Source organism: Talpa occidentalis, unplaced genomic scaffold (assembly GCF_014898055.3).
Source record: "Talpa occidentalis isolate TD23 unplaced genomic scaffold, MPIMG_talOcc4v2.1 talOcc4.12, whole genome shotgun sequence".
NCBI classification, from domain to species: Eukaryota; Metazoa; Chordata; class Mammalia; order Eulipotyphla; family Talpidae; genus Talpa; species Talpa occidentalis.
The window spans coordinates 102,501,074-102,529,064 of record NW_023601212.1 but is presented as its reverse complement, the minus strand read 5'-3'; the positions used below and the strand labels follow the sequence as shown (position 1 = coordinate 102,529,064).

Sequence of the window (27,991 nt, the reverse complement as noted above, 5' to 3'; positions counted from 1 at the left end):
CCTGCCCCGGGCCATGAGTCCTGCAGGCCCCACGCTGGGGAAACAGGCTCTTTCTTTTGTGTCTGCAGCTCAATGCGGGGCCTGTGTGGGGTCATGGGGGGGCGGGTGAGCTGACACCCTGACTCGCATGTGACCAACAGACCAGGGCGTGTTCCCCCAGCCTTTATTCTCTAGACAGGGTTACCCCGGCTCGGTGCCTCCTCCGCAGACAGCCGCCCTACCCCGCGGGCCCTGGCTGGCCTCTGGCCAGCGGCTTCCTGAAGGGCCGGTCTCGGGAACGGGAGGTGCTGCTGGCGAGTGCTTGGGTGGCGCTGCCTGGCATGGGGTCCATGCTTTGGGGCGCAGGAGCTTCAGGGAAGCCAGGCCCCCAGTGCCGCTCATGCTGCGCCCCCTTGCTCGAGGCGGCCGGCGATGGCCCATCCGTCCTGGGTGGCCACTGCCTTGTGTCTCACCCCCAGGGACGCTCCGTGTCGTGTGGGTGCCGGGAGGGCGCGGTGCTCCCCTCACAAGTGCTTAGGGAAAGCCCCCCGGCCGGGCGGTGCCCCAGGCCCTGCCCCCGGGCCCCGCCCGCAGCTCCAAGTTCCGAGCACCTGCGGTCTGCGGCACTGGGTGGCTGTGGCTCGGTGCTTGACCTGCTGCGGGAAACGGCGACCAGACAGGGTGCAGGGCAGGCGGGCGCAGGGCAGCGCCCCCTCATGGCCCCTCATCCTCAGCGGGCGGCTGCAGGTGGGCAAAGCTCAGGAAGACCTGCTCCAGCGAGGTCTGGCTCACAGAGTAGTCGGCCACCCCGTACTTCTCCTTGGCCTTCTCCAGCACGCCGAACACCTGGGGCAGAGATGCCGCTAGGAACCCGGAGGCCAGCAGCGCGGTGGCCGCGAGAGCAGGAAGCGGCCCTCCAGATCCTGCCCGGTGCGCCCCAGCCGCGGAGCGGCCCCAGGCATGGCCCGACGGCAGCGCCGGGGAGGCAGCGAGGGGCAAGACTGGCCCCAGGCCTGCTCCTGGCAGCTTCCCACCCAGAGGCAGACTCTGGGGAGCGGCGGCCTCGGCCGAGCGGGCAGGCTGCCCTCACTAAGCTTTCCCACCTCGGATAATCTGGTTCCCCCAGACCCCAAGCCTGGTGGAACCGGGCAGTGTCAGCGCAGAACCAAAGGTGACGCCCCTGGGAGGAGCCGCTGCCTCGGGGGGTGGCTGGCGAGGGCCGTGGTGCTCACCTTGGCCCAGCTGAGGCCTTCCCCGGGCAGGTGGTAGTGCAGCAGCCCCTGGTGCTCGTCTTCCAGGACGCTGCCTGCGGAGAGGATACCATGTCCGTGGGGCCGGGGACTGAGCCCTGGTCCGTCCAGTCCTGTCCTGTCCCGTCCCTGGGCTGGGCAGCCACGCACCTGGGAAGGTCAGGCCCACGAAGGCCTTGAACTCCTCCAGTGCGTCCCGCCCGCCGCTCCGAATCTTGGCCCGCAGGGCGTAGCCGCTGCCGAACTTGCTCTTGAGGTGCTGCGGGCTGCCCAGGCACTTGAACTGCCCCTGTACCATGATGGCCAGCCGGGTGCACAGCGCCTCACACTCCTCCATGCTGGGGGGCAGGTGGCGTGAGGGACACGGGTGAGCCCAAACCCAGCTGCTCCTCGCCAGGTCCAGCGTGGCCAGTGGGTAGCCCGGACACTCCCGCGGACTCTGCACCAGCGGACAACATATCCGAGCCCCACTCGGCCCTCCCCTCACGGCGAGCCCCATACCTGTGGGAGGTGATGACGATGGCCTTGCCAGACTCCCGAGCCCGGGCCACGGTGTCCCAGAGCAGGCGCCGGGCCACGGGGTCCATGCCGGTGGACGGCTCGTCCAGGAAGACGACGGCGGGCTCCCCGAGCAGGGCGACGCCAGTGCTCAGCTTCCGCTTGTTGCCCCCGCTGCGAGCAGAAGGGGGCGGGTGGGAGGGAGGGCCCTGGAGCTGGCAGAACCCGGAGAGAGATCACAGCCCACAGGCAGGGTCGCAGCCCACCCCGCACTGGGCACCACGCCCCTGGCCTGTGTCTGCAGGTGGCTGGATGGCAGGCATCTGTGCTGCCAGGGCAGCGCCAGGGCCAGGGCAGGGCAGAGCAAGACAGGGGCACCGACTCAGCGCTGAGGAGCCCACCACGGCCGGGCGCACCTGTAGGTCCTGACCAGTTTGCTGGCGTGGGGCTCCAGAAGCAGGCCCCGCAGCGTGTTCTCCACGCAGGCATCGAGGTGGCGCTCGGGGACACCCCGCAGCCGGGCGTACATGACCAGCGTCTCCCAGCCCGTCATGTGGTCCAGCAGGGCATCGAACTGGGGGCAGTAGCCCATCCGCTGCCGCACCTGGGGCGCGGGGCCGCATGTCAGGGGGCTGTTCGGGGCTTCCAGTGACCCTGTCCCGGGCCCTTGGAGCTAGCACACACCCTGGGGGCCAGAGGTGGCTGGCCTGGGCCGCCATGGGCAGCGAGGGCAGGTCAGGCACCGGCAAAAGGCCGTTCACTTGCTCCCAGATGCGTCCCCCAGGTGCTGAGCCTCCCGCCCATGGAGAGGAGAGCTCTGGGAGGGGGGCCGGACACGAGGACCGGAGAAGCGGCTTCTCCCTGGCAGGGACCGTGCCGGCCACCATGGGGCTCATCTTCCCGGGCTCTCTGCTCCCCAGCCCTGGCCCCAGCCACTGCTTGGCCCTGCTGCCCGCCTGCCAGCCGTGATCCGAGCCGAGGTCCGGGCACACCCACCTTCCCGATGTCAGAGCGGACGCTGTGGCCCCCAACAAAGGCGTCCCCAGACGTGATGGTCTCCTCGCCCGTCAGCATTTTGAAAGTGGTGGTCTTTCCGGCGCCGTTGAAGCCCAGCAGGCCGAAGCACTCGCCCTTCTGGACGGCGAGCGAGAGCTGGTCCACGGCCAGGAGGGGCCTGCGCTGCTCGTACACCTGCGGGGAGTGGCCGGGCACTGCAGAGCCGGCGGTGTCGGGGCTGGCAGACCAGGTCCCGGGGCCGCCTTACCTTGGAGAACTCCTTGATGACCAGAGGCGTGTCCAGCAGGTCGTCCAGGCTGTGGGCCAGAATCCGGTTCTTCTCGTCCAGCACGTCCTGGTCCTCTGGAAGTGTGGACGTCCGGGCGGACACTTCTGTCTATTTGTTCCGGAAAGAGATGGCCCGGGTGAGCTCCCGCCCGAGACCCCCTCTGTGGATAAAGGGCTCAGATCCCAGAGCCTCGCCACCCCGGCGGCCGCAGCGGACCTTGTGGGGAGCACAAGTCACCCGCGGGGCTCAAGCAGGACTGCTGGGTGGCTGCAGACTTCCCGCTCCTCAGAGAAGCTGGTGCCAGGGTTGTGGCCAGGTTGTGCCCTGAGAGGCTGCGTGCTGGGGGGCTGTGCGCTGGGGGGGAGGTGCTGCACGCTGCAGGGGTGTGTTTGCCTGACATGCTCACAGCCGCGGGGTCTCAGCACCCCAGAGTGACAGCCAGTGCGGCGAAGGCACTTGCCCAGGCCTGCCCCTCCTGAGGGCCATGGGGAGCCAGAGCCAGAGCCCTCACCAGTGCCCGCCGCGTCCAAAAGGCACAGAGGCAGGTCTTGAGCCTCCACAGCACGTCGGTCTCGATGAGGAAGAGCAGGGCAAGGTAGGTGAACCCCGAGGCGGCCATGGAGGCCACGAACCTGCCCACCCCGGGGGCACTCCACGCGTAGAAATTCTCCTGGTAGCGGATGTCTGCGAGAGGGAGTGGGGGAGAAGATGCACCAGGCCTGGCTCCTGCTGGCCCGGAGGTGCCCGCCCAGGCCCTCTCCCAGGGGCTCAGGGGCTCAGGCCCATGCCTGCTGTTCAGGAGGCTCCCCAGTTTGCTCCTGCCGCACGGGACCCCAGGTGCTCCCTGCAGTTTGAGGGTTGCGCCTTGCTGGTGACTGTGACGTGGGCAGCCCCCCTCCTCATGGTCACTGTCACCGCATCCCAGGTGGGAGTGGGGACCCCCAAAAGGGGAGGCACCGTGGCTGGCAGAGCCCCAGGGTTCAGGGCAGGGACCAGGCCCTCGCCCAGCCAGCGGGGAGAGGAGGAGGGCAGTGAGGGTACGGAGCTGCTGCCCCCCAGCACCTTCTGAGGGTGACGTGGTGGAGGGCCGTGGGGGCTGGTCAGGAGGCCAGTGGCCTGGGTGCAGATGGGCAGCGGGGAGCGGGGCCCCCTTGGCTGGGCACAGAGAACTGGGCTGGCAGGCAGGAGGGGGGTACATGGCCCTAGGTGGGGGTGTCAGGGCCCAGGGACACGGGGGGTTGGGGGGCGGCAGGTGCCGGGGTACGGGCAGTGGGGGTGTGGCAATGGTGGGGCTGGGGCGCACCGTGCTTCTTGCAGTAGTGGGCCGCCACCACGGAGGAGGCGCAGTACCGCCTGGTCTCGTAGTTCTCGTAGAAGCTGCTGACTGCCCTCCCCAGGCAGTGGTTGGGCAGCACCAGGAACACATGGTCCAGTGTTCTGGAAAGATCTTCTAGCTTGACAGCTGAGGGAAGGGGTACAGACCTGTCAACGCTGGAGGACACAACTCTCTGCCCCAGTGATAGGCAAAATCAGGAAGGGCAGGTTCTGGGGTCCCCTGCACAGGGCAGGCGGTGGGGGAGGGGGGCGCTGGGAGCCCTGATCTGCCTCTGGGTCAGGACAGACAGCGGTCGGGGCGAGGGGCTGGTCCCTGCTGGGGCACCCTGCGGCTCCCAGGGCCCGTGTCCTGGATGCCTCCCCTTCGGGGTCCCTGCTCCCACCTGGGATGCGCATAATGGTGACCATGAGGAAGGTGGCCACGCCCGACAGGATGTTGAATATGGTCAGCCGGGTGTAGGCGGCGGCGGGGCCCGCGAACAGGAAGCTCATCAAGTACATGAGCGGGATGATGGCCCAGCCGTACAGCAGCAGCAGCAGCAGCGCGTCCGCCATGTGGCCGTCCTGCGTGAAGGCGTGCACGTCGAAGGCTCTGAACACCACCTGCAGCGCAAGGGAGCAGCAGGGTCGGGGCCGGCTGGGGTGGGGGGTGGGGGCGGCTGGCAGGGGCGGGGCCGGTGGGGGTGGGAGAACCAGTGAAGGGACTAGAGAACCCTGACTTGCTGACCACCCAGGTCAGCCGACGGGCTGCGTCCGCCCCCGCTGGGGCCTTGGCTAGGACCCCCAAAGGAGCTTCTCTTGGTCAGCACAGCCTGGGGGAGCGCCTCACATTTCCAACTACCCTCCCGGAGACCAGCCACCTGGTTCTCCTTGGGAGGGGGGGTCCCAGCAAGCTCTGGGCGCGCAGGGGGGGTCCCAACACCCTGCAGCCTCACCAGCAGCAGCAGGCTGGGGACCAGGAAGGAGACGAGGTCCCACAGCAGGGCGGACAGCCAGTAGGTGGCCACGTGGACCCCGCTGACGAACTGGAGGTGCTTGGCCTGGACAGCCCTCTCACTGACCGCCAGGATGGAGAACGTGCTGGCCAGGAAAGCCATGGCGAAGAGCAAGTTGAGGGCGATGTCAAACCCCTTCCGGCCCCTGTAGGGACACAGTGCCTCAGGGGCAGCCCAGGAGTCCACGGGGCATCGCGGTGGCCCAGCAGCCGTGGGGGCTGTGGGAGAGGCCCCAGCCCGGGGCTCTCAGCACCAGGAGGCCCACCCAAGACCAGCTCCTCCTCTGGCCGCCCGACCCCATGAGGGCAGTGCCACCCAGCTGCTGTCACCTGACCCCTGTCCCAGCCACTCCCCACAGCCACTCAGGACAGCCTCACCTCCTCTGCCTCCCCCTCCCAGGAGACTCCACCCCCCACACACACTGCTCAGAGGCTCATCATCTCTCTCTCTCTCTCTCTCTCTCATACACACACACACACACACACACACACACAGAGCAGAATATTATTCAGCCATAAAAAGGAAACCTTGTCATTGGCAACCACGTGGATGGCCCCTGAGGATGTTATGTTCAGTGAAATAAGTCAACGGCACAGTGTCGCCTGTAGGGCCTAACTGCAGGTAGGTAGAGCTGAGCTGAGCCTCTAACTACAGCCAGCAGAGGCCCGGTGGGGGATGGGCAAGGCAGGCCAGGGGTCAAAGGGTCAAGCGGGCACTTATGAGCCCCCTGGTCCTGGAGAGGAGGCCAGAGGTGGCGACAACAGGTCACACGTGTGCACGTTGCTGAGACGGTAGATCCTGAGTGTCCTCGTCACAGGAAAGCTGGGGCTTGGCACTGACCACCCTGCCTCCCTCACATCAGAGCCGGGGTCCCAAGTGACAGCCGTTTGCTGCGTACTGCGGACAGGTCCGTGCCGGCCCGTCCTGCCCCCTGCAGCCCTCCAGCACGAGCCCGCTGCCACCCTGCCCGCGTCCCACCCCAGCTTGCGCCTCGTCCGGAGCTCCCAGGCAGGCTGCGGCCCCCAGCACTGTCCCTGCGGCCGCCACGACCTCCTGGCTTGGGGGGCGTCCTGGAGGGCAGGGAAGGGGCCGGTGCACATACTCATTGAACTGGTCTTTGGCCGCCTGCAGGAGACTCCGGGGCTGGGGGTAGTTGGAGACGGTGATGGAGGCCTGAGGGCCGCACAGCAGCTTGAAGAGAAGGTTGTCCACGAGGGCCAGGGCGGTGGCCGGCGAGTGGTAGGCCTGGTTGTTGAACAGAGCGGTGACAACCGTCTGCTTACCCACGTCTCTGAAGGACGCTGCCGCCAGGTATCGCTCGTTGAAGCCGCCCCCCTCCATGGAGGCCCTGAAAATCAGGAACTCCTCCAGGTCACCTAGGGGCAAGAGCAGGGTCAACGGCGTGGACAACCGGCCAGGGCACGCCCAAGGGGAGCCGAGGGGCCAGGGGCTGGGGACATGCGCCCCCACTGCTCATGCCCTGTCTAGGCTGGGGTGCTCCCACACTGCAGCAGCTCCTGGGGCTGCAGCCTTGGGAGAGGGGCACCTCCTGTGACTGCAAGAGGCTGAGGACCAGGCAGCCCCTCCCTGGAACCTGCCGGGACAGGCTGGGGGCACTGGGCGCCACACAGCCAGGGTGCTGCAGGCAAGGAGAGGGGTTCGGGGGCTCCGGGGGTCGAGTCCCTTACCCAGCACCTCACTGGGCTCCTGGCCCGCAGCCTGCAGCAGGTCTTTGAAGTGCTCGGCCAGCTGGTGGCCCAGCCCCGAGGCCCCTGCCGTGGAGAAGGGCACCACGGTCCTGCCGTACTCGCTCAGGCTCAGCCTCAGCGGGGGGTCGTCGAAGATCTCAGAGGAGTAGTTGATGGCCAGCAGGGCCAGGGTGATGCAGGTCAGCGGGACCACCACCTGGGCCGCCACCAGTTTCCACTCCCGCCAGCTGTACGCCGCCTTCTTCAGGAGCATGGCCCAGAACTGCTGGCAGTGCAGGGCGAGCTGCGCACAGGGGTGGGCAGGTGTCCTCAGGGCTGCGTGAGGCCTGCCTGCCAGGCAGGGTGGGCCGGCGCAGCGGGCGGGGACGGAGGCCCGAGTGCTCCTGGCAGCAGGTGGGGGACAGGCTTTGACCCCCCAGGGGAGCAGAGGCCCTTGCTGTACACGCCGATGCAGAGGGACACTCGAGGCCACGCTCACATAGGCACCGGGCACAGACCTCCCACTGCCTGTATTCTCCGTCGTCCCTTCCCTGCCCTCTGGGGGCGGGGAGGGTCCCTGGGGTCAGGCCTGGAGCTGGCAAAGCCCCTGGTCAGTGGAGCTAATGGTCACTGCTGCTCAGCCCTGAGCAGTGACAACACTCAGAAATGACAGGTGTGTCATCGAGGCTTCCGGCTCCCTGTTTCCCTGCCGACCGCAGGCCCCAAAGCCGTGGCTGCCCTGAGTGCAGGGTGCCCCCGCTGGGCACTCACCCCGGTGTTGAGCCGCACCGCACCACACTCGTCCTCCATCAGAGCGCCAACACCATTGGTCGGGTCCATCACGCCGCACAGGTGGCCATCCAGGGCCCAGTCACTCGCCCGCCGCTCATGCTGGTACTGCAGGGCGGGCAGCTGGATGGCTTGGAGGTCCATGCTGGTGTCCACGAGCTTGCCGACCCTGCACCGAGACCGCGAGGCCTGGTCAGACAGCACCTCCCAGGAGGGCTGCCGCTGCCTGGGGGCATGTGTGGGGCACTGAGGCTGTCGCCTAGTCCACCACCATCACTGCATCTGCAACTCGAGCTACACGCAGCCAGTCTGGCTGGGCAGACCTGAATGCCACGCAGCGCCCTGGCTGAGCCTGGGAGATGGACTGAGGTCAGCGCTTCCCAGAGGAGCGAAGGGGGTGTGGGCCTAAGGCCCGGCTGGGCGGGATCAACCCAGGCGGGGTGGGGGGGGTGCAGTGTGAGAGGTGCATGTGGGCATGGAGAGCAGGCGTGTGTGGTGGCAGGGCTGGGCCTGACAGGGCTGGGGCGGGGAGGGCGGGCAGGCGGGAGGCTGGCGGCTACAGCAGCACTGAGGCCTGTGAGCCCAACTCCCAGGGGTCTCGGGGTCCAAGCCTGCCCCGGGGCAGCCTGCCTGGGGTCCGCCTCCCCTGGACCTTGCTCAGCTGTGTATGGAGGGCTAACCGGCCACCGGATGGATGGATGGAGGACGGGGGCTGGGTGTGAGCATGTCTGTTCTAGCGCCTGCAAGGACAGTGCCCCCCTGAGGAAGGAAGGAAGGAGAACAGACAGGTTTGCACAGAGACAGGGATCCGTGTAGGTCGCACTCAGACACTGGGCGTCACAGCAGCCAGGGCAGAGAGGCCCAGTGCCCTACAAATGGGACCTGCAGATGTGCCCCACATCCTACGTTCAGCAGGGCTCCCGGAAGCCCCTCGCAGCCCCCTCTCCACCGGACCATGGGGTGGGTTTCCGGACACGCGGGCTAAGGGCTAGGCCCCTGCCCCCAGCTGCCACCCTCTTGACTGGGCCCTGCGGTCAGGTGGGGCTCACTGCGGTCCAGAAACGTCCCTCACTTATTCTGCGCCCCCTCTGGGGCCTGAGGCCCTGGGAGAAACGCCTCCCTCGCACTGATCTTTGGATTCTAGTTCTCAGCACTGCGTCAGCCAAATAAGCCCTCAAGAAACGTCTGCTGAGGCCTGGAACGTGCCCGTTAGCTCAACTGAAAGAGAGAAGGGTCCCACTGGGTGTGTGTTCTGCTGGCGTCTGCCGTGGACGGGGCGCGGCGCTAAGCCAGGGCCTGCCTAGCCTTGCCCAGCCTCTGTCCAGCCAGCTCGGGCCCGGGCCCCAGGGCCGTGCCCACTGACCGCAGGAAGACCTCCTCCATGGTGGTGACCGAGGCCCCGAAGCTGGCGATGCCCAGCTCCTTCTGCTGCTTCTCCAGCTTCGCAAAAAGACTTTCAAACCTGGAAAGAAGACCAAAGCGGTGAGCCTGGGTGACCGCTTCCTGCACGATGGCCTCGCGGGATGGGACGTGGCAGAAGACCAGCCCCCGGCGACACCACCCAGATCCGCACACTGGGTCTGCTGTGAGGTGTCCCTGACAGCCTGGCTGCGCCCACCACCGCACAGCGGTCAGAGAAGCCACGAGGGCCCCAGGGGCAGCGTGACCCTGCCAGCGTGAAACACCTGCACGGAAGGGCCGCATGCCCGCGCGGGCTGTACCTGTGAGTGCTCTCCTTGGGCAGGATGTAGGACAGCTCTGCCCCTGCGCTGCTCTCCAGGGTGGCGTTGGGCACGTGGTGGCTGACCAGCTGGGAGACCGCCTCGGGGTTGCAGTGAGGCTCCTTCACCAGGGTCATGTGGTAGCCTGCGCCTGCACACGACGGGTCCCACGTTGGGCTGCATCCCTCTACCGTGGTCCTGGGCCCCCTGACCCAGCAGCATCGCGGGTGCGGGGGGAGGGGAGCCCGGCCCCGGTCTCAGACCCACAGCTGACCCTGAGAAGAGATGCCACACCTGCCCGCCCCCGCCGAACCCGCCCTGACTCCGCCCACCCGCCTGGCCCCGCCCCCACCGGGCCGTCTCCACCCCACCTGCCCTGGCCTGGCCCCGCCCACTAGGCCCCGCCCCGCCCGGCCGGCCCCGCCCCCAGCTGCCCTGGCCCTGGAGGGCACTGGCTGGCCGGCCCACAGCTGGTTCTGCTCCCCCCTCGCTCCCTGAGCCCCTTGCCTGGACTGGGGTTTCCACCCACAGGGGCATGCGGGCTCTGGGGAGGCCCGTCCGGGCTGGCGGCCGGCCTCAGCGGGCCATGTGCTCACCGTATTTCTGCTTGAGGAACAGCGGTGATCCGCAGCACTGCAGCGTCCCCTGGGCCATGATGGCAATGCGGTCCCCCAGCAGGTCCGCCTCGTCCATGAAATGGGTGGTTAGCAGCACGGTGCGGCCCCTCTTCTGCTGCTGCAGCAGGTCCCAGATGGCCCTCCTGGAGACAGTGTCCATGCCGGCTGTGGGCTCGTCCAGCATCAGCACCTGCGGGCAGAGGGCAGTGGGAGCATGCAGCCCCCCCCAGGCCCCCCACGCTCGCGGCCGGGGCACACCTTGGAGCCCGCCACGAGGGCGATGCCGATGGACAGCCTGCGCTTCATGCCCCCGCTCAGGAGCCGGCTCCGCACGTCCCGCTTGTCCTCCAGGCCCAGGACACCCAGCATCTGCTTGACCTCCTCGGGGCACTTCTGGGCAGACAGGCCTTTCAGCTGAAGTGGCAGGGGTGGGGTCAGGCAGGGCGCCCTCAGGCCGCTGCCCCTCGTGTGCTGGTCTCGGGGCCGGGCTGGCCGCCTCGGAGCCCTGACCGGAGACCATGCTCGCCCCCCCTGTGGGCCACCCACCGCCTCGGGCTCACCTGGGCGTAGAAGGACAAGTGCTCGGCCACGGTCAGGTTGTCAAACAGGATGTCGTGCTGCGGGCACAGTCCCAAGCTCTTGCGGATCTGCACCATATCTCGGGAGATCTCGTGGCCGCCGATGTACGCCCGTCCACTGGTGGGGGGGAAGAGGCCTGGGGCCACAGAGGCTGGGCTTAGGCTTGGTGGGCACACCCTGCGGCCGGCGGGCATCAGGCCCTGGGGGAGCTGGCCTGTGGCCGGCTAAGGTGGGGGGCAGGCGGGGTCAGCGGCCGGCCGTCTGGGGATGTCGCAGGCCTCACCGGTGAGCATGGAGAGGGTGGTGGTCTTGCCTGCGCCGTTGTGGCCCAGCAGCACTGTGATCTGCCCCTCGTACAGGCTCAGGCTCAGGTCCCTGACGGCTGCGGTGCGCTTGCCCCCAGCCCCGAACACCTGTAGCGAGGGCACAGCTGCCCTGACTTGCCAGCCCCACCTCCCTGGCCCCGCCCTCGCTGGGCCACAGACTCAGGACACAGAGGCCCCGCAGCCCCCAGCCCCCTCTGGCCCCGCACCAGGACGCAGAGAGGTGCAGGCCAGGACGGTGGAGCCCGGAAACATGGTCAGCAAGCAGTCTGAGGCCAGGGGCCGCATCGTGGGCGGGGCAGGGGGCTGGTCTGACCCTGCATGTGCCAGCTCTGCCCACGGGCAGCACCTTGGACATGTGCTTGATCTTGATCCCGGCCACCAGGTCCTCAGGCTCGGCTTCAAAGTACTCGGTCCCAAGCGCCTTCTCAGGGTCCTCGTCATCCTCCTCTTTTCCCAGGAGGGTGCTCGGGGTCCCGCACCAGTAGGAGGGCTGGGAGGGGGCAGGCGGCACGTGAGACACATATGGCCAGCGCCCTGGTTGCCCCAGCAGCCGCCACCAGAGAGGACGCAGCTGGGACAGTTCGCTGTAGCCCCTGCCCCTCACCCGGCCCCCGCAGTGGCAGGCCGTCTCGGGCTGGGGCTCGCTGCCCTCAAAGGGGCAGCTGCACGGGCAAAACCCAGAGGCGAGGCTGTGGGCGGGGGCTCCTCTCCCCCACGGTGACATCCCCACATGTTTCAGGGCCAGAGGCCGTTCTGGCATTGGTTTTAGGGGACACACTTGTGTGTCAAGGGGCCGTGAGATCAGCACTTTGGCCATGTCGGCCTCCCGGGGGGCTGTCGTGCTGCCCGCGCCGCTGCAGTAATGTGACCCCGACAGCCGTGGCATCTCAGCAGTGGACACAGCCAAATCTGTGCTGAAGGGCCCGGCTGGGCACCAGCAGGTGAGTAATGTGCACAGGGCACCGTGGGGCACCGTGCAGCACCGGGCGGCCACCGGGAAGTGAAGCTGACCCAGAAAAATGCCCGTGTCTAAGCACAGACAGACCCAGACAGAGCTGAGGGCATGTGGCACACGGGCCCCCGCAAGGCCTCAGGTGCCCCGGCCAGGCTGCGGGGAGACCAAGAGGGCCCAGCCATACGTGCAGCGCACCCTCCTCACAGACACGAGTGCACACCCCTGGGGACCAGCACCTGGAGTGGCTGGCGGCACTAGTGTGTCCTAGGAAGTCCTACTTTATGGGGAGAAAGCCCAGGGAGCAGTTTTGGAGAGAGGCGTGGGGGGGCTCTGGCCTGCAGGTGGCCGCTGAGGAGCTCCCGGGGACACAGGGGTTCAGCCGCACCCCACAGCAGCCACACCCGGTAGGGGCTCTGTCCCGGCCATTGGGGCATCAGGAAGCAGGGGGCTGCCTGAGGGTGCCAGGGACACTGCCGCCTCCTCAGGGCCCGGGGTGGGCGCGGGCGTGAGACTCACCGTGACGAAGAAGTACCAGGGCTGGGGCACGCCGAGCTGCCCAGGGAGGACGGCCTCCACATACCAGGTCACCAGGCCGTACAGTGCGGCGTCCAGCAGCAGCATGCCCAGCACCTGTCCGAAGGTGAAGTCGTCGTCCACGTTGACCGGGCTCAGGAGGTCTCGCCACTGGACGCCAGTGCCTAGACACAGGGGACGGCTGAGGTCAGCGCAAAGCTCTCCGCGCCGTCGACACACGCCCCTCGGGGAGACCCAGCAGCCTTAGCCTGCAGGAGCCCGACGCCCAGCTAGACGGACTGGCACCTGGGTTGTGCAGGCCCCCCGCCCCCCACGGCCCTGCACACACCTGTACCCCCACATACACACCTGGACGCACCTGCACACAGGGCCCCACACATACACCCCGCACATGCAAGGCTGCTGCACACGTGTGTATGCGTGTCTGGGCAAGGCCCGCACCACGTGTGTGCAGACTGTGGACTCTAGAATAAGAGGTGCAGACGGGTCTGGCCTGAAACAGCGGCGGGGCCTGTGCTTGCTCAACTCCGGGAGCAGCGGGAGTGGCAGGCACTGGCAGGCACCGCGACAGGAACCCTGATGTCCCCGTAGCCAGGGGCCTGCGTTACCCGGCCATGTGAGGACTGGCACCCGGCTGTGTCCCGCCGGCCCCGCCAGCCAGGGCGAGGCCGAGGCCACCGGTGTCTGTGTGCCGAGGGGGATGTGCCTGGTCAGCTGTGCTGAGCGCATTTCAGCTCCCGGCGCTTGCAGCTTATGGTAGACTTGTCAGGACATAGCCCCGACTCGGGCAAGACAGACCCGAACCGCAGGGACCAGACGGCCCCCTGCCCGGGCTCAAGGGCTCTCTTCCGTCTGGCTCACCAGGGTCACAGCGCCAGTGCACCGCGCCACAGGCCTGGACACTCTCTGTGGCCCCAGGGGTTCCTGACGGAAGTGGCCGCTCACAGGCCCAGATCAACGTTCACGCAAAACAGCTAGACGTGTGTCTGCTTTAAGAAAACCCGGGGGCCTCCCCTGGTGGCGCAGCAGTTGAGCGCTGGGCTGCGAAGCTGCCCGCAGCCTCTGCAGCACCAGTTCGATGCCCGGCCGCTAGCGAGGGTCCCACATGGCGGGACAGACCTCTCCTGCCGTGCCCGCTAAACAAAAAAAGAAAGAAAGAAAACCCGGGACAGGTTTGGAAACCGAGAGGCACCCTATGGTTAGGCTCCTCTTCATAAATGGCTCTGTAATGAGTACGTGAGCCTGGAAGGGGCAGCGCGTGGAAAAGCCCACGCGTGACACTGACACCCCATACTCAGAGACACTCACTAAACGCACAGCCGTGGGGACATCCCCATGACACACCTCCCACCCCCAGACTGAGGGGCCTGTGAGGCTGGGGAGATGCTCGCACGCTGGCTGGGTCAGGCAGAAGGAGGTGTCCAGGCCCCTCACCAGAGCCAGAACGGGCTGGGCCTGGAGAGAGTCCCGGCCCTACCTGGGACAGCCCTCTGACCAGCACGCAGCTCCTGCCCACTGACGCCTGGCAGCAAGAGGGAGGCCAGTCAGAGCCATCCACCCACCGCGCCAAGGCCACCTGTGGGAGGTGAGCTTTGAGGGGGTCTTCCTGTCTGCCACCGGGGGTCGCCATCTCGGGGGGGGGGTCAACCAAGGTGCCTGCTCATGCCTGACGTCATGACAGCAAACGGGAGCCACAGGCCAGTCAGCCGGAAGGAGTGTTTTATGGGGCCCCCCCAAAATTGTGAAAACTCAACACGTTTCACAAAGTTCAGGGAGAACATTCTGCCCTCACTCGGCCAGCCCGCAACGGTGTGGGGAGACAGGAGGCCGGGGCCACTGCCCTGGAACCAGCGCTTGACTTTGGAGGGCCCCAAGGGCCCCAGAGGAAGGAGCAGGCCCCCGGCCCAGGGGTGTCTCTGCAGCAGGTGCTCAGGCAGCCTCAGGGACGGGGTGGGGCCGCTGCCCACAGAAGCGCTCCCCAGGGGGTGGCACCTCAGAGCAGCGGGCAGGCAGAAGCCGATCTCAGCCAGGAAGAGACCCACCTTTGGCTTCGAACTTCCCTATGAGCTGGGCCCCCATGGCCATGGCGACGTTGGACAGGAGGCAGGAGAGCAGCTTCTGGCTCAGCGTCATCCAGTTGTAGTGAGGGGCCACAAAGAAGTATGGGATGTAGGTGAAGAAGTAGAGGAAGCCCCCGACGGCTGCCGCCATGTTGGCTGGGGAGGGAGAGGAGCCAGCTAGATCTACGCCTGGGGACGGGGTGCCTGGAGGCCCAAGCCCCTGAGGGGGACCAACCACCCGCCCGCCCACCATGGACACAGCTAGGGGCCCCACTGCAGGGCCTCCCCTGCCTGGTCAGGTGCGTGGGGTCCCCGCGCTGACCTCAGCCCTGGCCTGCAGGGGGCACAAGCCCCTGGCCCCACCCAGCCGCTCCCAGCTGGACATGGCCCCAACTGCCCCAGGCACTCCCTGAGCTGGGCGAGTGACCGGCCCCTCCCCCACAGAGCCAGGCGGGGACAAATTGGGGCCTGGGCTCCCCGAGCTGGTGTTTGACAGGGACAGCGCTGGGGACTGCCCAGTGGCGCGGGGGGCTCAGTGCTCCCGTGCTCGGAAATGGCGGTGGTGGTCAATTTTATGTCATGCGTGTTTCGCCACAATTTCTTTTCTTGTTTTTTAAAGAGAAAGGAGACGTGCTGGCCAGCCTGGTGCCTCCCACAACAGTCTCGCAGGAGCGGCCACGGCGCGAGCGGAAAGCGAGTGCTGATGAGGCCGAGAGAAAAGGATAAGCCTCGGCTCACTCTCATTCCAAGAAAAGCCAGCCCCGGACCCGTGGCAGCTGATCACCACGCCGTGCTCTGCTGGAGGCAACAGCAGGCAAACAGGTCCACTGAGTGTCCATCCCCAGGAACCTGCCATGCAGCTAAAAGGCCGTCCGGGGCGAGAGCCAGACACGGGCATCGCTAGTCACAAAGCCTCAGGGTCGGCTGAGAACTGGGGGTCCCAGCTACACCCCAGGAGTCCCAGCTGCACCCCAGGGGTCCAGCTCCACGGGAGGAGCCACAGAGCACCCCAGCCAGTGCTACTCAGGTGCCCTGCCCCTCAAGGGCCAGCCTTCTGGGCAGGAGTGAATGTGGTGGACGCCTCACCTCTGCTGAAGAAGGTGCTGACCATGAAGCTGAAGGAGATGGAGGCCACAGCGAAGCAGGCCAGGAAGACCAGCACCAGCGAAGGGTCACTGTGCGTCAGCACCGCCTGGTCCTTCTTCACCTGTGCGGCGCGGGGGTGGGCCGCAGGGACAGGCAGGGGTGGTGGAGGCAAACCAGGGCGTCTTAGCATGCCGGCCACAGACGGAGCCGGCCAGTGAGGCCCCGCCCCTGCAGGGAAGGCAGAGACCCCCACCCCGGTCTGGGAGCCCATGCTCTGTGGGGGCCACCCTTCGCCCCACGGAGCCCAGGGGCTGCGCTCACCTCCACGCAGAAGAGCAGGGTCATGGAGGCGACAGCGACCAGGAGGAAGAGGAAGAAGAGGAGGAACCAGGCGCCCCAGTGCAGCCAGCAGCCGAGCCCCATCATGCGCATGTACTCCTGGGGGGATAGCAGGCCTGCCACGCCCGCCCGCCACCACTGGCCCCCCGCCCGCCCCCCAGCCCCCGCCCGCCCCCGCCCGCACCTTCAGCCTCCTCTCCTTCTCCTGCACCACGGCGCGGATGATGGTGAGCGAGGTGTAGGTGAAGCTCAGCATGAGCAGCAGGGGCAGCTGGTACTGGATGGCCACAAGGAAGGGGTCCGAGATGTAAGGCGGGTAGGGGAACCGCTTGGCGACCACGGTGAGCCTGGCAAACAGCCGCTGGGCGGCAGCGTCCGCGTGCCGCTGCATGATGGCCCGGTCCACGGCGTGCTGCACCGCCAGGAAGCCCTCCCGGATGTAGCCTGGGAGGGGCAGGAGACGTGGGGCCGCCTCAGGCTTGGCCACTGCCACCCAGAGCGTCCCTCCCACCTGTGCCTGACACGGTGTCCTTCCCTGACCCTCGGCCTCCTTGTCCATGTTCAAGGGCCTGTGGTTACGTCGTTCCCCCCAGGACAGGCCACGAGAATCTCGCCGCGTCCAGGCTGCTGGTGAGCAGCCTGACCCCGGCCCGACAGGCCCATGGGCCTGTCAGGATGGGGCTGAGGGCGCCCCTGGGCCCAGGCTGGAGCCCCCATGTGCGCTTCTCCGTGCCGGCCTTTCTGGCCCCGTTGCGCTTTGAAATCACACTCGTGAAGCAAAGGGGCCACAACGTGGTTGTCAGGCTGGCCTGGGAAGGGCAGACACCGGGAGGAGAAGGGGTGCAGGGTGTGGGGCCCCGGGAGGTGGCGCAGCTGTGCTGGGAGCCAGCTCCCACTTCACAACGAGCTGCCGAGCAGCTGGCCGTTTCCCCTTTGGGCAGAGGGGGTCGGGGCGACGCTGAGGCCCCGGTTCCCGACTTCTAAGTCAGGGCCTCTCAGGCATGTCCCGCCTCCCCACGGAACAGCCCGCCCACTGGCTCATGGCCCAGGCAGGAGTTCAGTGTCCCAAGGACGAAGACCAAGGGCCACCTGTTAGCGGTCACTCGGCGAGACGGTCGTGCCTGAGCGCGGCCGCAGTAGCATCCTGGGGTGGGCGTGCGCCCTCTGGCTCACGCTGCCCCCAGGCTGACCACTCAGCGGGACAGGGGGCTGCGGCCTGACTGGGCTGCGCCTGGCGGGTCGGGCCCCCTCCTTCCTCTCCTGTGGCCCTGGCTCTGCCTGAGTCCTACGCGGCACAACGTCCACCTGCCGTCGGCGGCCGCACGCGGGGCCCCGGCCTCCCTCTGCTTTGAAAATCAGTGTCGGTGCAAACTGGAGCTTCTCAAAAACTGAAGCCGAGTTTCTGTCGGCAGCCTGTGTCTGAGGCCCGGGGGGCACGGCTGTCTGGACGGCTGCCCCGGCGTCCCCTGCCTTCCTAAAGCAGGTCACGCTTCTCCAGGAAGCGTCCCGCAGAGGCAAGCAGGGTGGGCGCCCGCTCTCACCAGGCGCCTGGGGCCTGGCCCAGGGCTCCTCACCTGGCTCCCCACCGTCGGGGGCGGCGGGCTCGCGCGGCCCCGGGCTCGGGAAGCGCGGGAACAGGGAGGTGGTGTGCCAGCCCTCAGTGTCCTTCAGGAACACGGAGCCCGCCCGGGTCCACATGTAGTTCCTCCGCGTGTAGCTGAAGCGCAGGTGGTATCTCACCTGCGGGAGGGAAAGCCGCGTTGCCGGGCCCGGGCAGGGCACCCACCTGTTCCCTGGGGGCTTCGGGGCGTGCCGCATGGACTCCCACCCACTCTGCCCCCACGACTTCTTGGGGTGCTGGGGTGCCAGACAAGCGGCTCTGCCCAGCGGGCGAGGCGTCCACAGGGCCACCCTGCTCTCCACACTTGCCGGCCCTCAGGTGGGCGGGAGCAGCTGGACTGAGGCAGGAGGGACCAGGCAAGCAAAGCCTTGGGTTTGGTTAAACACGGGCCTGGAGTTCTAACACCACGGTACGCGGGCGTCCCAAGCAACAGCTCCTTTCCTGTCTGTCCTGCCAGCCAGGCTGGGGATGGCCATGCTGTGCCTGGGAGGCCAGCCCAGCCAGCGTCTCCAGGTAGGAGCCACACGGGGACAGGGCAGGTCCCTTGTGGGGTGGATGGTGGAGAGGAAGGCCCGGCTGCTGGCCGGGGGCTAGGGGTAGGGGTGCGCACCGCCAGCGGCAGAGGGGCCGAGCTGTGGTTGAAGGTGTGCTCGAACACCACGGCAGCCAGCACAGTGGCGGAGCCGTTGCCGCGCCGCACGTAGTCCTCCAGGTCCTCCTCTGAGGGGAAGCCACGTGCTGTGGAGAAAGGGGCAGGTCACTGGGAATGGGCCTTCCTGGGGGCATCAGGGGCACAGCCTGGCCACCAGAGCCAGGGCAGCCTGGCCCTGGGTGCCCACCCCAGTGGGCAGCCCGGTCTCTTACCCAACACGGCGTCTTACAAACACAGGGGACATGGACGTGTTGCCAGGAAACGCCTCCCACCCTGGGCCTCTCACGCCACACAAGGGACACATATCCCCTGAGTGTCCACCACCCCGGCTCAAATGAGCCATGAAGGGACATCCCAAAATCAAGGGGGTGAGGGCTCCCCGTGGCATCCTGCAGGGCCTTCCCCCATAGCGCCGTCGTGGCCTGGCCCCGGCGCATAGGCTCCAGGGTGGACATCCATCCCACGGGGAGCCACGGTGGCTCTCAGGTGGCCCTGGGCCCTGCCGTACTCTGAGTGGATGTATGGGGCTGGGGTCTACACCCCAGGGCTCCACACCAGGCTGGGCAGCGCCTCACCTCTCAGGTCGACGGTGTCCAGCACCTGCCTCACCCTTTCGGCCACGGCCTTCACGGCCTCGCTGTGGGACGGGACGTAGGCCAGCTCCCACGCGCCCCCCGGGGGGGGGAAGCTGAAGAACAGGGGCAGCTCCTGGATGGACTGGTTAGGGTAGATGGTGGGGCTGGGCACGTTCTCTGACTGGATCTTCAGGCGGAGCCAGATCAGGATCCCAGAAAACAGCAGGGGTAGGAGCAGCTCCAGGACGGTCACCAGGACCTTCCGCTTCTGGGAGAAAAATCGAAACCGCCGCTGAACCGGGGCCTGGGGGGTGCACAGGGACCATGCCGGGGGGCACCACTGGAGCACGGGGGCCCTGGGGTGCAGAGACCATCCCTGGGTGGGGGCCGGCAGCCTCACCTGCAGAGTGTAGTTCTTCCAGAGGAGGAGCCCCAGCTGCCGGAGAGCCGCCATCCTGCCTGCAGGGACACCAGCCCTAGCCACGGACGAAGACGGGAAAGAGTGGGGGTGTGCGGCCGGGGGGCGTGGTCCGGGCGGCAGGGCGGAGCGGAGAACCAGGCCTTCTCTCCGAGTTCCTCCTCGCCGCCTCCGTTGCACCCTAGCTCAGTGGCCCTGAGAGAAACACCAGTTCCAGACAGGACGCACGCTGCTTCTCGTGAGCGCTTGGGCCGGGCTGGCGCCCCAGCTGAGCCGCGGCTTCCGTCACCAGCGCTCCTGGGTGCCCCTGACCTCCCCACAGCGACATAGAGAGCTCTGCGGGGCCGAGGGCGAGGGAGGGGCTGCAGCCTGGCTGGTCGGGGCCTGGGGTGGGCGAGGGTGAGGCCACCCACCCGAAGGAGCACATCTCCCCATTTGAGCTGCGGGTCCCCGGAGCTGCCATGGAGAGCGGCCACTTTCCTCCAGAGAAAGCAGCTGTGTGTGCTGTGTGCTGAGTCGGCCAGGCCATCGGACCAAGGTGCAGCAGAAGAAAAAGCTGGGGCTGACAAGGGGCCCCTGGGGTGGGTGAGAGCCATCTCCCTGGAGAGCAGAGACTCACCTGCTGGAGAAGGAATGGGCTCAGGCGGTCCCCACGATGCTTAGGACACAGAGGGAGCCTGCCCCGGAGGCTGCGGGCATGGAGGGGCGTGGGCGGCAGCTCCCACTAGCACAGGCAGTGTGGGCCAGGCAGGCAGGCAGGTGCCAAGGGCCCCCTGGTCATCGTTCACGCCGGTGCAGGGACAGCGAGAGCCCTTCACAGACTGGAGTCCTTCAAGAGGGGAGAAGCCTCCATGACGCCCAGGTCCTGAGGCCACTGGACCGGCGCAGGTCCAGGCTGGACTGACCCAGCCTGTTCAGGGGTCGGAACACTCCGGAGACACAAGCAGCCAATAAATGGCTCATCTGCGGCACGTCGCTGCCCAGAGATGCTGCTGGCACCCGTGGCCAGGAGCCAGGCCGAGGCAGCTTTTAAAAGGTTCACCCTCACTTTTAGCTACGGCTGCAGGTCATCTCCGTTAAAGTGCTGTACTTTTTAAATTAAACTCTCAGGAAAAAAAAGACATGGCTGTCCACATCTAATAAGTGGCTCAGAATTGTGCATTCGCGGGCGCCAACAGCAACCGTGGGCAGGACAACCGCGAGGGTTCTTTACAAAGTACCTTAAAACATCACTTTGAGCCCGTCGCCGGTAAAACACGGGGAAATTAAAGCCCACGTCACGTGAAGTGCTGTTAAGCAGCAACTTAATAAATGATCCACGTTCTTCTAAAATTAATGACGCGGGGCCTCCCCGGTGGCGCAGCGGTTGAGCGCTGGGTTGCGAAGCTGCCCGCAGCCTCTGCGGCGCCAGTTCGATCCCCGGCTGCTCCCCGGCTGCTCCCCGGCCGCCGGAGGAGGGTCCCGCATGGCGCGCAGACCTCTCCTGCCGCCCGCTGCTCCCCTCAGCAGTGGACTTCGGTCCTTCTGCCTGCTCTGCTCCCCGCTCTGGCTCTGGTGGATTCTCTCACCCTCCCGTGCTTCTGACTGTACCAGTGCATGTATGAACAAAACAAACAAACAAATAAATGAATAAAACATGCCTCTATAAAATAAATAAAAAACTTTTTTTTAAAAAATAAATAAATAAAATAAAATTAATGACGCAAAAAAGTTGTCTTAAAGTCACCGGGGTGGGCCTCCCTGGTGGCACAGGGGTTAAGACGCAACCTATGAAGCTGTCCGCAGCCACTGCAGCACGAGTTCCATCCCCGGCCAGGGAGATGCCCACAGGGCGCGGCAGACTCTCCTGTCTCCCCGCTGCTCCCCTCAGCAGTGGATCTCAGTAGATCTGCCTGTTCTGCTCCCCACTCTGTCTCTGGGGAGTCCTCTCACCACCACCCCCATCTCTGGCCTGTACCCCAGCTCTTGTATGCATAAATAAACAAATCTTTAAAAAAATAAAGAAATTACAGTTCAAAGAAGTCTTCTGGGTGGAGAAGTGGGTGACTTCCTTTTCTGGAAAAGTCTGACCAAGAATAGAAACAGCTCCGCGCTCGAGACTGTCCTGCCCAGGCCCAGGCCCGGGGGCAGGGCAGGCAGACAGACTGGCCAGCTCCAAGGCCAAGGCTGGACAGCACCGTCGGGGAACTGACCTGAGCGTGCAGAGGCTCCTGGCACCGGCTCTGTCGGGGCCACGGGAGGACTGGGCGGGAGGAGGAGGCCCCACGCAGAGCGCCGTTGGGGGGAGCGTGGGGGCCTCTGGAGTGCAGCGGGGTGGCCTTGGAGACGGCGCCTCCCGGGAGCTCAGGGGGCCCGGGGCTTGAGAGCGTGACTCTCTGTACCTTTGGGCAAACGGAAGGCACTTGAGCGTGATTTAGAAAAATATTCACCAACAGCTCCTGCCGAGTCAAGACGCAGATGCCAACGGGCGCGCGGGTTACTATAGCAGGACCAGGCGAGGGCAGAGGCGTAGGGGCAGAGGAGAGGGACGGACGGCAGGGGCAGCGCTGGGCAGGCACAGGACCTCAAGCCTTCCCACCTGCACGCTTCAGGAGCCTCGGCCCAGCCTCGGTTCTGATGCCACCTTCTAGAGACAAGGAGGGGGCGCCCGGCTCAGGGTCGCACAGCAAAGGGCGCGTGGCCCTGAGCAGCACTGCAGCACTGCCCCTGCCCCCACAGCCTGCTCCCGGGTGCCCGAGGCCCAGCCGGCCGCTGCTGTTCTGCTTTTTCTGAGCCCTTTTCAGAGCAAAAAGGAATTTAAAGACGATTCCCAGAATTACAACATCTGGAGAGCTTTCTGGTTGCGAAAGCCGGGCGCGAGGGGAGGAAGGCGGCTCCTTCAGGTACTCGCTCCCGGGGGGCCTGTGCTCCCCAAACACTTGCTGGCAAAGCCACACCCCGTGCGCCAGCACTTCCTCGGCTCACTGGGGCTCACTGGGGCTCACTGGGGGTGGGGGGGGAGCTTTTTTTCCTACTAAGAAGCTTATTTGCTTCCTGTGAACTATCAAGCACCAGGGCCTGAGAGCTCAGTGTTTGCTTTCCGGGGTGGGGGCTGTGGGGGTGTCTGAGCACACAGGCAGCCACTCACTTCTGAGAACTCACTTGACGAGTTCCCTGTCTTGGGGTGCCCCTCAGACTGCCTTTCCCGTCCCTCTGGCTGGCCGGAGAGCCTGCGGCCCTGGTGCCCCTGCAGCCCCGGCCCCCACCCCTGCTCTTTGCTGTGTGCTGCTCTCACACGACGGGCCAGGACACGGCCCTGTCCTATGGGCCAGCAAGGGCATCTTCATCCCATGCCGTGGGCAGGTGTGTCCAGGCCACTGGAGACAACCGACTGCCTGGTGGGCCGTCAGCAGGCAGCGAGCGGAGCCCAGGCCGGGGCCACGTGCTCCCGTCCTGTCCCGAGTTGGGGTTTCCCTTCCGTGGAGGCATGGGAGGGAAGGAAGGGCTTCAGCGGAGCCCCGGGGCCTCCTGACATCACCCGGAGAGACAGACCAGCGCGGGCAGCAGGCGGGACGCCTTGCGGTGGCCCGGCCAGGACTCGGCGCTGTCCTGAGGCCCGAGGTGGGAAGGCCGCTCGGCCAGGAGAGCGTCCCAGCAGACACAGGGCCCCGGTGGTCAGAGGGACAGACATCCATGTGCCAGTGGACAAGGGGGAGGTGTTTGCTTGACTGTGGCCTTTTAGGACGGACAAAGCCAAAGCAAAACAAAGCCTAGAAATCCGACATCAGAACTGAGGTCTGCAGAGGGGGAGGGGGCAGCACAGGGGGCGCAGGCCCAGGACTGGGGGGCCTGCTAGTGCTCGTGCGGGGCGCTGCGGCAATGGCTGTAGAGGACTGGCCCCACACTCCACAACACAGCGTCACCACCAGAGCGGCCCCATAAACGTGATTGAACCATCGCAAAGAAGAATCAGTGGCCTTCTCGGAGACACGGGACAAAGAGCCCCTGCCGTGCAGCGAGAGCCTGCAAGCGCTGGGGATGGACATGCGTATCCTGGGGCTTGGGAAGGAAGCGCGTGGGGCCCTTAAGCTGGGCCCGGTCCACGCCCACAAGGGCTTCGCACAAAGACCCAGGAGGAAGCACCCTGTGCCACGGGGCAGGCCACGCTGCGCCAACAGGTGGCTGCACTTGTCAGAGTGTGTGGTGACGCTGCCTGCAGGGCGGCTTTGCTCCGTCTCTTATCCAGTAGCTGATTCTCGGGGCCCACGGGCACCACTTATGTGAAAATGCCTATTTCAATGAAGCCTGGACAAAAAATGTCCAAATACCAATAAAAACTGTTAAAAAAAAAAAAAAAAGGCTGAACATGACAAGCATGTTTATAGGGTGGGGTCCCCGCCAGTGACCCCACATCTCCTTTCACGAAAAGCTCCAAATCTGGAGGCCTCTCCTTTTCAGCGGAGGCTCTCTCTTCCTCCCCCGAGGCACCCAGACCTGTCCCTTCCAGGAAAAGGTGACCGTGGAGAGGCACAGCTTTCGAAACCTTTGGTGACCTGGAGCGCTTCCAGGGCTGTGTGGCGTTGCCGTGGTGCCCACGCCTGCACCTGGCCCCCTGCCCCCCCCACCAAAGGCTTCGGAAACCAGAATTTCCACATTCCCCACTAGCCCCTGGACCTGTCCCAGTCCAGCTCATCAAGACGCCTTGCATGACTGGTCAGTGGGCTGAAAAACAAGCGCCGGCCTCGAGCCTCGGGGGCCTGCGTCACCAGCAAGAGCCCCCAGAACTGGGGGCTGCTGGACACAGAACCAGACCAGCCCCCCCAGCGCGGGGAATGTGGCTTGCATCAGCGTTTGCAAGTGGCGTGCAGGCCTGGCCGCCGCTGGGCACTGGCAGCATTCGTCCGGCCCGCCTCGCCCCTCGTCCCTTCAAGGTTCTCTGTGCTACATATTTCTGAGTCTGTGACACTAAGCCAGCAGGCGAGAGCTAGAATTTATAAATACATGAAACTCAGGGGGTACCAGCTCTTTGACACAAAAAGAAACGAGAAAAGAGCTCGGGAACACACGTGGCCTCGCGTGGAGGAGGGGATGAGCCTGCCAGAGTCCTGAGCCCACCAGGCGGGGTCTGGACTGGGGCCATTTGCACTGGGAGGCCCAGGCTGAGGCCCTGCTTACCGGCCCACACCCAGCACCCCCAGATGGAGGGGCCAGCCAACTCTCTGGCTCAGGGGCTCTGGGTTGGCTGAGGCCCCAGGCAGCGACTGTGTATTTTTAAGCTGAAGCTGTGGCCGCAGGGGGCAATGAGAAGAAGTTCTGCCAAATCCAAGTGGCCGCCTGCTTCTGGGCCCTGCTGCAGCTCACCCCGGCCCAGTCCCGCGAGCCCCTGCCTAGGGGGTAGGAAATGAGGTAACCAGGCAGTGGAGCCTCCCCGGGGGAGAGGCAGCCATGGAGCTTCCGTAAGGCGCAAGGAGCAAGCTCATCACTCAGCCTTGCAAAGGCGCCTGGCTGCCCGCGGCCTCCAAATCTCTTCCAGCACAGCAAACAGCTTGGAGCGTTCAGGGGCGTGGGTGCCACAAAGGCTCCCGGAACAGGGGCTGAGGCCCCGGACACGTCCCAACTGCGTGGCCGTCACCCTCCTCTGGGCTCCGACCGCTCACTTCCCAGGCAGGCTCAGCCCGGTGTGAAGCAGACGCGGGCAACCCAGTGTCCTCTGGGCCACAGAACAGAATCTCCCAAGTGCTGCAGACAGACATGGATGTCCCAGGCCCACCCTGGGGCTGTGGGGGCTGGTCTGGGCATGGAGCCTCTGCGGGGGGCCTGGGTCAGAGTGGAGACCTCCTGTCCTTGCTGGACCACCCTGACGCCTGCAGCAGCTTTCCTGGGTGTCTCATGTGTCTGAGGTCATAATCTTGTTGGTTCCATCCTAAGGTCCCCCAGGGTGGGGGCCCTAGCGCCTGGCCCATCATTTGCCTGGGGGCCTCGACGGCGCCCCCTCGCCAGACTCCGTAGAGCTGGAGAAGCCCTGGAAGGAGGGTGTCTCCTCGGGCAGTGCCAGCAAGGCTGAGTCAGAACAGGTCCCGCTGGGCCCGCCAGGCACCTGCGCTGCGCAGGCCCTGTAAAAGCAGGTGAGCTGCCCTCTCCTGGGGCAAAGGCGGTCTGGTCAGGTGGCAGCAGGTGCCCAGGAGGGAGCGAGGTCATCCTGTTTGTCAGCTAATCAGCAAGGGTTCAAATTTTTAAAAATTCTTTAAGTTAATAAAAGGGAGGGGCTCCCAGGGCACTCGCCCTCCCCCCCCCTACACCTTTGCCACTGTGCAAACTCTCTAAAGGGCACGGCCCCTCCTCCCCCTCCAGGCGCCGGGACTCCTCCCGGGGAGGCCTGCAGCGCGCGGGCACCTGCCTGGCGTGGCGGGGCCGCCCTGGCAGGTTCCCAGGCTGTGGGGCGCGGGCACCAGCCCAGCCCGGCCCGCGGCGCCCCCGCTCCGGGGCCACGGAACAGACAGGCCGCGTCGGGCGGGGCTCGCGGAGGCGCGGCTCGGGCAGGTGCGGGGAGGTGGGCCGCGCCCGGCCACGGACACCCGGGCGCTCCCGGGCTCCGGGGGTCGGCGCTGCCCTCACGGGGCGACCGGCCTCCGGGAGGCGCCCCCACGCGCGGCGCCTGCCAAGCGCAGACCAGCTTCCCTGCGCGCAGCCGGTGTCCCCGCCGCGGGGCGAGGGCGCGGGGCGAGGGCGCCGGGCGCGGGCGCGGGGCGCGGGGCGCGGGGCGAGGGCGCGGGCGCGGGGCGAGGGCGCGGGGCGCGGGGCGCGGGGCGCGGGGCGAGGGCGCGGGGCGAGGGCGCGGGGCGCGGGGCGAGGGCGCGGGGCGCGGGGCGCGGGCGCGGGGCGCGGGGCGCGGGGCGAGGGCGCGGGGCGCGGGGCGCGGGGCGAGGGCGCGGGGCGCGGGGCGCGGGGCGCGGGGCGCGGGGCGAGGGCGCGGGGCGCGGGGCGAGGGCGCGGGGCGCGGGGCGCGGGCGCGGGGCGCGGGGCGCGGGCGCGGGGCGCGGGGCGCGGGGCGCGGGGCGCGGGGCGCGGGCGCGGGGCGCGGGGCGGGGCGCGGGCGCGGGCGCGGGGCGCGGGGCGAGGGCGCGGGCGAGGGCGCGCGGGGCGCGGCGGCCTGGGGCGGCACCTGGGGCCGGGGCTCCACGCCGCGAGCCGGCAGCCCCGGGCCGGCCCGTGCACAGGCGGCGCCCGCAGGCCCGCTCCGGGGGGCAGCCCAGCGCGGGCGGGGGCCGCCGCCGGGGCCCGGGGCGCGGGGTCCGGGTGCACCTGCCGGGCCCGCGGCGGGCGCGGGGCCGCGGTCGGGGGAGCGCGAGCGCGGGTGCGAGCGGCACTCACCGACCCTCGGCGCCCGGGCGGCGGCGGCCGGCGCGCGGCCCTCCGGGGGTCCCGCCTCGGCCCGCGGCGCTCGGCCGGCAGCGGACACGGCCAGGCGGCCGCGGCGGGGAGGGGGCGCCGGGCACCCGCGACGGGGGACGCGCCGGGCTGGGCTCCTGCAGGGGGCGCGCCGGCCGGCCCGCGCCTGCGCACTGGGCCGCCCCTGCGGGTGCCCCGCCCACGCAGTGCCGCCCGCCGCCGCCAGGGGGCGCCGGGCGGGACGGGGCCGGGAGCGGCGGGTGGGGCGGGGCGGGGCGGACGGGGCGGGGCGCGGCGGGGCGCGAGGCGCGGCGGGGCGCTTCGGGGGGCGGGGCGCGGCTGGGGCGGGGGCGGGGGCGGGGCGCGGCGGGGCGGCGGGGCGGGGCGCGGCGGGGCGGAGGGGGCGGGGGCGGGGCGGGGCGGTCGGGGGCGGGGCGCGGCGGGGCGGAGGGGGCGGGGCGGAGGGGGCGGGGCGGGGCGGAGGGGGCGGGGCGGGGCGCGGCGGGGCGCGGGCTCCCCGCAGCCCAGCCCCATCCCCGCGCGCGCGCGGCCTTCGCGGGCCCGGCCCGCCTCCGCCCGCCGTCGGGGGCGCTCGCCTCCCCGCGGCTGAGGGCAGCAGCCTCGCGAGGCCCGCGGTCGCGGGGGTCGGCGGCCCCTCCAGGGGCTCGCGGCTGAGGGGGGCCCGGGGCCGGGCGGGCGCAGGTCGCGTCAGGACCCCTGGGGCGGGGGCCGGGGGTGCCCTGCGGCCAAGACGGCCCCTGGCAGGGGGCAGCGCCCCTGGTGTGGAGGTCTTGGCCGGTGTCCAGGCCGCCTCGGGGTCACCCCGAGCAGAGGGGAGCAGGCGCTCGCCCGCGCCCGCGCCCTGACTGCGGATGCCTGCGGCAGAGCCGGCCCAGGGCAGCCACAGGCCGCCGTGGTGACCAGCGGCCGCCGCAGAGCCCTGCCGGGAGGGCCTTGTCGGGAGGGCCGAGCCTCCTGCGCCGGAGCAGCGTCGTCGCTGCCGCTGGCTTTCCTTCCCTCTGCCCCTCGCCAGCAGCTGGGCCCCCAGGCCAGGGGTCTTGCCTGGTTCGTGGCTACACCCCAGGCCCTGGGGTGCCCGGTACAGGGGAGGCGCTTGGCAAATGCTGAAGGAAATCAGCACAGGGACCTGGTCTCATTCACATGTCACATGCGTTCTGAGCCTCGACCTCCTGTGTCTTTTTTTAAAAGAGTTATTTATGCATGCAAGAGCTGGGGTGCAGGCCAGAGGTGCGGGGTGTGAGGGTTCACCAGAGACAGAGTGGGGAGCAGAACAGGATGATCCGCTGAAATCCACTGCTGA

The 27,991-nt window shown here is 67.7% G+C and overlaps 1 protein-coding gene across 3 annotated transcripts; it reads right to left on the bottom strand.

The window, feature by feature from the left end:
- Positions 1–107: 107 nt before the first annotated feature.
- Positions 108–26,683, bottom strand: ABCA3 (ATP binding cassette subfamily A member 3). 3 transcript variants are annotated; one of them, XM_054693876.1, is made up of 33 exons: positions 26,653–26,683; positions 21,495–21,683; positions 19,922–20,131; positions 19,285–19,497; positions 18,885–19,152; positions 18,268–18,395; positions 17,611–17,776; positions 16,221–16,480; positions 16,019–16,135; positions 15,698–15,818; positions 14,594–14,767; positions 12,534–12,715; positions 11,409–11,552; positions 11,020–11,149; positions 10,718–10,872; positions 10,416–10,571; positions 10,137–10,347; positions 9,541–9,691; positions 9,183–9,281; positions 7,802–7,988; positions 7,031–7,334; positions 6,445–6,718; positions 5,283–5,487; positions 4,731–4,950; positions 4,316–4,474; positions 3,524–3,696; positions 2,992–3,120; positions 2,724–2,918; positions 2,144–2,331; positions 1,731–1,901; positions 1,380–1,567; positions 1,212–1,285; positions 108–825 (listed from the first exon to the last, which is right to left on the bottom strand). In XM_054693876.1, the coding sequence occupies exons 4-33, from the start codon at positions 19,336–19,338 to the stop codon at positions 694–696; spliced, it is 5,115 nt and encodes a 1,704-aa protein (XP_054549851.1). In that variant the 5' UTR covers positions 19,339–19,497; positions 19,922–20,131; positions 21,495–21,683; positions 26,653–26,683; the 3' UTR covers positions 108–693. The 3 variants fall into 3 exon arrangements, with proteins under 3 accessions (XP_054549851.1, XP_037363662.1, XP_037363664.1); XM_037507765.2 differs by lacking the exon at positions 26,653–26,683 and adding an exon at positions 21,881–22,379; XM_037507767.2 differs by lacking the exon at positions 26,653–26,683 and having other exon boundaries at positions 19,285–19,360; positions 21,495–21,859.
- Positions 26,684–27,991: the final 1,308 nt, after the last annotated feature.